Below are 10992 nucleotides of genomic sequence, written 5' to 3'. Positions count from 1 at the left end.
ATGCGTGGCAGGCTGATTGAACACTCTATATTGTCCCTAGGTGTAAGTGTGAGCGTGGTTGGTTGTTCGTCTCTGTGTGCCCTGCGATTGGCTGGCAACCGATTCAGGGTGTCCCCCGCCTACAGCCCGGAGACAGCTGGGATAGGCTCCAGCACCCCCCGCGACCCTAGTAAGGATCAAGCGGTTCGGACGATGAATGAATGAATATATATATATATATATATATATATATATATATATATATATATATATATATATATATATATATATATATATATATATATATCATAATCCCGTTAAAATTTATTTACATTAATGCCAATAAAAATGCGCTACACTGACAGTTCTAATATATAAACATACATAAAATAGAAAAATATCATGCTTCAGACAGGACAGTATTAAAAGTAATATTTTACAAATCTGAAAAGGGGATCAAAAAGATAGGTAGGTTTCAATGTGACACCACTCTCCACTGGTAGGTATACAACGCAATTCAGATAACATGCATTGTAAAGTGAAAATATGGTTGGACTACAGACTACAGAGAGTAAGGTGGACTAATACGGGTTAACATCTGGATCTGGATTTGATTGTGTGCAACCACTTATCAACACAAAAATTGAGTAAATTCAACATGCCTTTTTTTTCAGTGTTCCTGCTCTCTGCTTCAACTTCTCTGTAGCATTAACCGAAAGGCAGATAACCAAGCAATGAGTTTAATATCCAATCAGACATAAACTGATGGATTGATCCAAATTGCATAATCAAAGAAGGGAAATCTTATACCTTAAATCAGGGATCCCCAAACTTTTTGACCAAAGATCTACTTTTCGATCAACCAACCTCCCGCGATCGACCTGTTAACGCGCACACGAGGCACATACAACAGCCTGATGTGGAGGCATGCGAGGCTCTTTGGCAGCCTGTTCACTCTCGTAGCTCACGCGTACCGTTTGAAAATGTTTCTTTCTGCTCCCCACATTCCTATTCTTTGCCTGTGCACTCACTGAATTGTACCCAAAATTAACTCTGAATGAGAATAATGATAACTCAACAACTGTATTTATAGAGCACTTATAAACATTGCTGCATACAAAGTGCTGTACATGGAGCAACTAACATATATACAACGATAAAGGAATAAATCAGTCACAAAATGGTCAAAGGCACCAAACATCAAAAACTAAGATCACAATCTGAGTTATGCTGAATGATAAAGGATATAGGGCAACAGCTCCGATCATAAGCTGCAATTGCAGACTGTAGAGCGCTAACAACTTCACGCGCCACCGTAGGTTAAAGATTTCCCTGCTTAATTTTATTTTTTAATACTTTTTGTCAAAATGAGACTGATAGGATGATTAGGGTGCAGTGCACATTAATACAAAAAATATATTACTAACATGCACAAAGACACACAAATGTTTGTTTGTTTTTCCTCCTCCACACCCCTCGCGATCAACTTGGGACCAGACCGCGAACTACCGGTCGACGTAACGGGCACCGCTGCCTTAAATTACAGCACTTGTTTTCCAAACAAACAAACAAACAAAAAAACAACAACAACATCAACAAAAAAATCATATATCCATGAGGCTACCTGTCTGCCTCTCTTTACACACACACACACATTGGCAGGTGCACACAATCGCACTCACACATCACTTTGCTAGACAATAGTAGCACATTTTTCTTTAATATTAACACATTGTATTAACTTGTTTCTCTTATTCCAATCAAAAATGTCAAGCAGTGTCAAATGAAAAAAAAGCCTACCGTTTGAACTCTTATCACGATTCGGAGTTCAACATTTTTTTTTTAAATTAAATTAACTCATACAGTGCAGAGCAAACTAAAAGCAGCCTAGCAATAGTGACAGTGTGTTGGTATTGAGAAATGTGTCATGTAAAGCATGGTACACTTACACATTCCCTCTTCAAGACCAGACTGGGACCACCTACGACTGGTGCTCGCCATCCATACCAGAGGAGGGACGGTGTGAGGTGGATCAAACCATTTTTTTCACAAAAGGGTGTGTACTGTATTTTGTTGTGAAAATGTTTCACTTGAACTTTGTACTCTATGTTTTTTTACAACTTTCTAGCTTGTTAAAAACAACACACTGTTGAAAAAAACAACAACAAAGAGATCTAAAAATATTCAGGCTTTCATTCTCTTGAAGGAAGCACCCCCCCTCCAAATGGGATAGACACGCCCATGGTTTTAAGTCTTATATCTGGCCAAAAACCTTTTTTCAGTAAAACTGCTTTTGAGCTCAAAACTTGTGTCTTCTTCTTTGAGACACAAGTCCACACTTGGGATGCATGCTTACGTGGCAAAAGAAGGGGAGGGGTGGTGCAGTTATCATGACGTTGTGGGTGCGCCCCCCTCCACCACATACCATCGGAACCCATGTGTGAATGACATAAATGCCAGACCTCTAAAGCAGGGTTGCTGTTTGTTTTTCACACAATTTAATTATAGTCAAAACCAGGGAAAGGCACAAATATGTTTAAAATTCAAAATATACGAAATAGGCTCAGTAGGCGTGCACAAGAGCTGTGCAGCCTGTAGCTGGATAAATCCACGAATCGTGTGCAACTTTTTTTTTCATCAGCACCTTTGGACAATGACGATCTCTGGCCAAAAAACTTGAACTCTTATCAACGGGATAAGTGCTACTGATATTTTTTAAAGTTAATTTTATTTTGTTTTTCACAATTTTGCAAAAGATCTCAATTACATCTAATGTTAAACCTGTCATTTCTCTCCCACAATGCGCGAGTTATGTCACGGTAGCAAAAACAGTATCGTGTATGGTGTCATACCGAAACATAATTGTTATGACGAAAATTAATCCTTTAGTCACTTTGATCATTGTCTGTGTTTAAAATGATTAATTTCCACCTAGTCGCTGATAGTGTAGTGGTACACTCGCCTGACTTGTGAGCGGGCATTGTGGGATCGCTTCACTCGCTGACAGCGTACCTGTGGTGGTTGTTCGGTTTATGTGGCCTGCGAGTATATGGCGAGCAGTAGGGTGTAGTCCACCTTTTGCCCGAAAGTGGGATAAGCTTCAGAAGCTCCCGCGGCCCTGTTCAGGATAAGCGTTGGTGAAAATGGATGGATGGATGCATAATTTCCACCTATTAGCTCCATCAGTCCATCAGTTTTCCTCTTGAACTGTTTTTTGCATGGATTTCGCTTAACCAAAAAGGAAATGGATTGAGGAAAGCTCTCCATTGTGGATATAAAACAAACAAAAACAATGTCATTTTACAAATCAAAAGTTTTAAAGTTATTTATTAAATAGGCCTATATAGCTTGACAAAGTCGAAACAATGGTAAACAAAATGCGAAAAAGGGGCAATAGGGGATATTTTTGTCATATAGGCTGCAGTGTGCAGACCTATGTGTGAACGCTAGTCCTGCGTGGATTTTTAATCGGTTTGCTTCTGAATAAATGTGGATTGAATAAATGTTCATTTAATAACCGAGTTATTTTCTGCTCGCATTTTACGTAGAGCAATTCACAACGCTTTCCACAAAAAAGAGCCCATATCACGTACTAATCGAAGGCATTTGACGCAGTCCAATATTCAGATCCGTATATAACAAAGAAAGTCGTGTGCTTAAATTGATGACAATCAATAGTTGCCCATTTTATTTCATAATGATCCCAAATGTACGAGTCGATGTACACATACTCAAGTCTTCATTATTGAAAATAATTATAGACGGTAAAGCTAAGTTTGTGTGAATACAAACGATGCGCTCATAATCGGTTAATAAGATAAGATAAGAAAACCTCTAGTCTAAACTATAGTCTCACAATGGAGAAATTTGCAATGTACAGCAGGAAAGTTCGGAGGGAAGTATAAAAAAGTAGAAAACAATTATTTGCATGCACAAAATACTTTTTAAAAACGAACTGTACACAATACACAATGGAAGAAATAGTGGGAACTTCCGTTTCGATGTTTGTCTTCATACTGGCTATAATATACGGGTTATATTAGGCCGCGTGATGACGATCATTGAGACAGCGAGGCGTCTTCCTGGTCACTTGGAAGCACGCGCACGTACACAAACACGCGCACGCACACATTAAGCTTTGAGCTGGCGGCGGCCTTGAACTTGAGCTCAAGTACATCCGTCTGCAGCACCCCTTCCCCCCACCCCCTTGCGTCAAACTTGACCTTGAACCTCTGAAGCCCGCCTGAGTGCAGACCACACTGCAGGAGAGCTCGACGTGGCTTCTGTGTGTGGCCTCTGTTGAGCTCTACGTGATTGTACGAACGGCAAATTACGGTGTTTGCATTCAAGGATCGCAAGAATGATATGTAATTTATTATCTTTTTTGTCTTTGAAAATTACAATTTAAACCAAAGAAAACCTAACCCTTTTTTGTCTTCATGAAAATACCAACATCCGTGTAATGTATTAATTACCTTGATGAAATATTTTCTTCTGCACAAGTGAACCAGTAAAGTCGAAATACACGTAATATGCGACAGGTAAAAAGACATGAGGAAAAGCAACAGACTAATACGTTATACGTCCTCATAATTCTAGAAAGACACATATTGGGATAGTGTGAAAAGTATTCTCTACAGGATGTTTTTATTTGCTTTATTTTTTGTACCCAATCATGTGAGAAAATGTTTATTTATACATTTGACAAATCTGCAAACGGAAAACGGAATACCGAGATTGCTATTTTTCTGTTTTAAAATAACCATAGAAATGTTTTCAAAGGAGGATATGAAATACTGTATATGTGCAATTACATTCATCCAGTTGCCATATTGCTATTATTTTATTCTCAGCAGTTTTGGGGTGAGCTGCAGCTTCCAGCTGACTTTGGGCGATAAGCAGAGGGTATACATGTACGATGCATGCTGGTCGCCAGAACATCGCAGACAATTATTGTAAATGTTTTAATACATTATTTGGTAATGATTTACCCAGTAATACTTGACTGAATCTATCTATCTATCTATCTATCTATCTATCTATCTATCTATCTATCTATCTATCTATCTATCTATCTATCTATCTATCTATCTATCTATCTATCTATCTATCTATCTATCTATCTATCTATCTATCTATCTATCTATCTATCTATCTATCTATCTATCTATCTATCTATCTATCTATCTATCTAATGACCAACATTATTTTCATTTTATTATGGCATCGTGCGTGGGTCAAAAATATTTTCCGACCATTAGATTGCGTCTAACGGAAGCGCACATATAGGTGCTAGATGATACCGTAGTGGCGCGTTTCTTCTTTTAAAAATGATCTTAAACCTGGTATGATACTTGATACCATTTTGTTCATTTGGGCGGGTTACATTGGATGCATAATTCACACCATCATCACTTTTATTTTTTCCCCTGACATAAATAATTAAACATGGCAAGGTTTGCAAACATGATGTGAGAATCTGTTCTCAGTTGCCGTATACTTGAGAAGTAAAGATTGACTAATATCGATGCAATCCTGTACCTGTTGTCATTTTGGGAGTTTGTTAATAGTACATGCGCGAGAACATGTCCAACTGCTTCATATTTTTCGACGTACTATTACAAACGGTCATAATTTTCTTTGCCTAAAACCACTGCAGTTCGTAGTTTGGCACACTGCATTGCGCATTCTTTACGCACGGCGCAAAACCTACCAGTCGCTGTATAATTTTGATTGGCTGTTATCGAAACATATGTGTATTACATGAGGCAAAGACAGCCCAGACCGACAAACTCTTGCCACTTCAAGTAAGCTCCCGACATATAGAGTTTATATTTTTCCCGTTCCAACTCAAGCGCCACTCAACAATATTTTCCTTGAGTGACAATTTCGACACACGGCGTCTTCTCCTTTTTTTGTAGTTCTTCCTATCACGTGATCTCTCTGGCTCATCCAATGGACACGCGACCATCCCCATCTTTTCATCTCAAGGCGGTTTGCGTCAAGATATGAAACCGGATGACTGGTTGGTTACGGACGGTCTTTTTCCTCAGAGTCTGCTAGCAATACTCGTCACGCATGCGATGACTACCTTAGTTCTGCGTGTACAGCAGTCGGAGCACATGCGCCCTTCGCTGATGTGCGCGCGAGCGAACCAAAGCAGAGCGTGATCGTGGGGGAAAAAAGAGTTCATATGACAACCTCCTTAGTCCTTAACCCTCGCTGGTCGGCGGAAACGGTAATGTTTGTTTATGACAATAATCTGGACGAGTTCAACAAGAACATGGAGGGGCTGGTGGGCAGCGGGAACTTTGCCACCCCCAGCGCGGTGAACCAGTGTCGCAACATAATGGCTCACTCGGCGGCCGCGGCTGCACTAGGCGGCCACCCCCCGGGTTTGATGCATTCTTCAGCGAGCTACTCCAACGTGGACGTGTCGGTGTCGGGCCCCGGTGATGCGTCCGCGTCGGTGAAAACGTGCGCGGCGGGACCGTGTTCGGCAGCGACCGTGCCCCACCAGAGCACTTCTGCAGCCCCCGCTTTACCTTACGGCTACTTTGGTAACGGCTACTATCCGTGTAGGATGGGGCGTGGTCCGGTCAAATCGTGCACGCAGGCTGCCGGAGCCGCACTCAGCTCTCAATACATGGACACCACCGTGAGCTCCGATGAATACCCCAACCACAGGCCAAAGGAGTTCGCCTTTTACCACGGCTACCCCAGTCCTTACCAGTCCATGGCAAGCTACCTGGATGTGTCCGTGGTCCAAACGTTGGGGACTGGTGAGCCGCGCCATGACACCCTCCTCCCCATGGAAGGCTATCAGCCATGGGCTCTCACCAACGGCTGGGGGGGACAGATGTACTGTTCCAAAGATCAGGGGCAGGGTCACCTCTGGAAGTCCGCGTTGGCTGGTAATGATGAATTAATTGCCGTACTCACCAATTAGGCTATATTTAAATGATCGCATTCAGATATTTTTTTCCCACCGACTGTACAAAACAAACTATACAACAAAAATGCTATGCAAGGGTGCATATGCATGTCTCATGTTACCAAGAGCGTTTTGTTAACATACCCTATTTGGCATTAATTAATATATCCGTTGAGCAGACCATTTATGTTTAATACGTTGGGTAGTTTGTTCTAAATGGTAAAATTTTCGTATCATTTGCTTTACTGTTATGCAGGGGTTTAAATTTAATGGTGTTCAAAAACGCATTTTCAACAGGCCTATCATAATATGGAAGTATATTTTCTTTTTCTTTTCTTTTTACCATTAAATAAAGAGAAACTATATTCTCAAAACGTTTTGCGTCTTTCCACATACTGGATTAGGAGATATATGAAGGCATAAACATAAAAAGAATCCACTACGAGTACGAAATGGTTTCAACGCCATTAGCTTACTTGACGGATTGTTAAGTATAAATAAGAATGAATTAAGCTAGTAATGCTGCATAAGTCTTAACTACAGAAAGAGATTCACTTTATATTTCGTTGGGAAAATGTCATTACTGGTTTATTATTTGTTGTTACCAATGTCTGAAGCAAAATAATAATAATAATAATAATAATAATAATAATAATAATAATAAAATAAAAATGAAAACCGAGTCAAATAGAAGAAACGTGAATGAAAATCAGGAAGAAATGCTATATCCACCTACCCGATCCCCCCGCCCCCAAAAAAATGCAAAAAGCGCAGCAAAATATTACACAGTAATAACACGTTCTTCACAATCGACTAAAACTTGAACACGCTTGAGTAACACGTTCTGTTCTATTTATTTATTTATGTTTGCTGTGAACATTTGTACTTTATTTGTTTTAGTTTTTCCCAATGCATATGCCATTTAAAGTAACACAGTATAGTCTAGTGTACTCTGCTGTCAGCTGCTGTGTCGGCATTGCGGAGAATCCGTCCTCCGTCCCCTTACTTGAATGGAGAAATAAAGATGAAATACATAAAATAAATAAACGTGGCATATAGAGCATCGATGGTCCATCTTAGCAACAGACGATAACGCAAACTGTGGCAACACGTTTCTAATCGTGTCCTCTCTCGGCAGATGTGGTTGCCCACCAGCAAGAATGTTCCCCTTTTCGTCGAGGAAGGAAGAAACGAATACCTTACACAAAGGTGCAGCTTAAGGAGCTGGAGAAAGAATACGCCGCCAACAAATTCATCACGAAGGACAAGAGGAAGAAAATTTCGGCCGCGACCAACCTTTCGGAGAGGCAGATCACCATCTGGTTCCAGAATAGGAGGGTAAAGGAGAAGAAGTTTGTGACTAAAGTGAAAAACAGCACGCCTTAGCATTCTGCTCATTCGAACCATCACCTGGGGGGATTAGTGTTCGCTTAAACACCGAGTTGACGCATTTGGGTGATCAATCATGAAATGCTCCAACATACCGTGACTGATTTCGTCCAACACGAAAGACGCATATATGCATCACGTAAGGAAGTAGGACTTATTAAAGGACATATGAATGAACCAAAGCCCTCTCATAAACATTTTGTAAATATGGCATTTTTGTAAATATGTCATCAATTCACGTTGAACTGTCTTGTCTATGTTAATTTGCTATTGTTGTCTGTATGTCAGATATGCCTTCACGTCGTGTTCATAACGCGTTCACATTTCTCTTTCGTTTGAATGGGATTTTAAAAAAGACGCTTTAGACGTCAGTGCATTATCAACGAGACCTCAAATGTAAATACTTAATGTGCACGTTGGCTCCGGCAATGGCATCAATTGGTTTGAAATGGACATAATTTGGTCCTGCTACTGGAACAGTTGATAGTGTACACATATGAATAAAACCTCGTTTTGAGCATCGCTTCATTTAAACATGTAAAAGCATGACGATAAAATATATACAATAAAATGTATTGCAGTAGAAGCAAAGGTGTATTGGGTTTTTTTTTGTTGTGTTTATAATTTGTCACAGTGCATAAAAATTATCTACCGTGACGTGAACGTTAAAAAATGCTATCACACGCGCGCGCGCGCACACACACACACACAAACACACACACACACACACACACAGTTCGTCTTTCCTCTTTAAAGGGTAACTCAATCGCAAAAAAAAAACTTGACAGTAATGCTGTATGGTCCTCCACGAGTCCAAAACCCTATTCTTGCACTCATGGAATATGAGTTCAGCAGCAAAATCCACCCGTTTTTAGCCATTTCAGAGGGCGGCAAGCCCAATCACCGCTCACCTGTTTTCTAAAGCTGAGCCATGATTGGTTCTTACCACGTGAGTAACAGTGATGCCATTTTCAATCGATAGCAAGTGGCAAAATGGCGGCCCCTGAGATGGACAAAGATGGGTGGAGTTTACTGTTTAACTCATATTCCACCATCACAGTATGGAAATAATCACAATATCTGTTTGGACGGGTAGGGCTGCATAGATCTTTATCCATCCATAATCTGAACCACTATGTTTTCACGGGGGTCGCGGGGCGTGCTGGAGCCAATCCCAACGGTACTGGGGCATGACAGTAGGCCGGGTACGTCCTGAACTGTTCGGCAGCCAATCGCACGGGACACAAAGACGGACAAAAACTTTCGCACATTCAGTAACACTGACGGACAAGTGATCAATTCACCTGCTATGCAAGTTTTTAGTACGTGTGGAAACTCCAAATAGGAAGGCCGGAGCCCGGAATCGAATCCACGGCCTCTACACTTTGCAAAAACAGGTCCGAACCGGTCAACCATAACATACCATATGCCGGCTTTGAACTTATTTGATATATTTAAAAAAAGTAGTGCAATGTACTTTTCTCAGCGTGTGTTTATGAAATGCACATGATGATTTTTGTTTTATTGACTCTCGATCTTGAAATCTACACCGATCACGCAAAAAAATTAAATGAGAGCACATTTTTATTCAAGTTGACGGCTGCAGAACACGCTTCTGATGGAGCAACTCAACAGGCTGAAACACTCCACGTTTCTCAAGTCTTTCATACAATTTTAATTTGGCTACACACGAATTTTTAACACACAGTAATTATAATATAAATGTAAATATCACCACCAGTTGACCATAAAATCACATGGGCCCATTTTTTTGTATTATTTCTCCTTCTCAAAATTCCTTTATTTTAGTACAAATAAATGCCAATGAATATATTATTCTAAAGAAAGAGAAAGTAAGGAAACTTTACTGCTGTGTTTGCCATACACTAATATATTTTTACGTGGTCACTTCAAAAACTTGAGGCTTATAGTTCATTGTTTCATATTAACACTGACGCTTACATTTTCGAGTGTCCCGACAATACCACTTCCAGCTTAATAACTAAGATCCTTTTTTTGTCGAAAACAGAACATGCGTGGGGGGTCGCAGCGTCCAGCATCAGCACTGAGCTCTGCGGTGTGCGCTGCTGGCTTGTTGACACTCTTTACAACATAGTCTCTGTCCGCCCTTAAAACCAACAATACTGCCGGAAGTTCGAAGGCCCATAAAGGTCTTTCGAAATAGTAAAGAAAGATGAGGAGCACGAAAAAGAACTCGGCAACATTAGCCTCATGCAAATCGCATTTTGCATGCGTGGGACGAATAGGAAACAATTCAATGTATCCTTGGCACGTATATGCTTGGCATATTTGCTTCACTTATACTTTCTTCATTCGATAGTCTGAATGAAAACAATTAAATGCGCCAAAAACACCGAATAATAATAGTTTAAGACGTCCTCATATCATGAATGTTCTTGATGGTTATTTGTACGCTTATGAACCTTCCCGAGCAAAAGATGCCAAAATACAAAAGGCACAAGTGCAATGGGACATAAAAAGACAAAGAGACATTTGGATAATTATTTGAAAACATACATATCATTTCTAGATTACTTTATATATTATGTTATGTTTGAAATGTATACATTGTATAATTCGTATTCTATACAAATTGATCATTAGACAAGTAACATTGTAGCAGATTAGAAAATTCTTAGATAAAAATAATATATCATGATGGTCGATTA

At 40.0% G+C, this 10992-nt stretch overlaps 1 protein-coding gene across 1 annotated transcript; it reads left to right on the top strand.

Annotated features, from left to right (window-relative positions):
• The first annotated feature begins 6012 nt into the window (after positions 1 to 6012).
• hoxb13a (homeobox B13a) lies at positions 6013 to 8709 on the top strand. The gene is made up of 2 exons (XM_052049754.1): positions 6013 to 6893; positions 8052 to 8709. Exons 1-2 carry the CDS (start codon positions 6173 to 6175, stop codon positions 8297 to 8299), a joined length of 969 nt encoding a protein of 322 aa, XP_051905714.1. The 5' UTR covers positions 6013 to 6172; the 3' UTR covers positions 8300 to 8709.
• The last annotated feature ends 2283 nt before the right edge of the window (positions 8710 to 10992 follow it).

Source organism: Hippocampus zosterae, chromosome 17 (genome assembly GCF_025434085.1).
Source record: "Hippocampus zosterae strain Florida chromosome 17, ASM2543408v3, whole genome shotgun sequence".
In the NCBI taxonomy this organism is placed as follows: domain Eukaryota; kingdom Metazoa; phylum Chordata; class Actinopteri; order Syngnathiformes; family Syngnathidae; genus Hippocampus; species Hippocampus zosterae.
The sequence above is the reverse complement of the archived record's forward strand: the minus strand, read 5'-3'. Positions and strand labels throughout refer to the sequence as shown.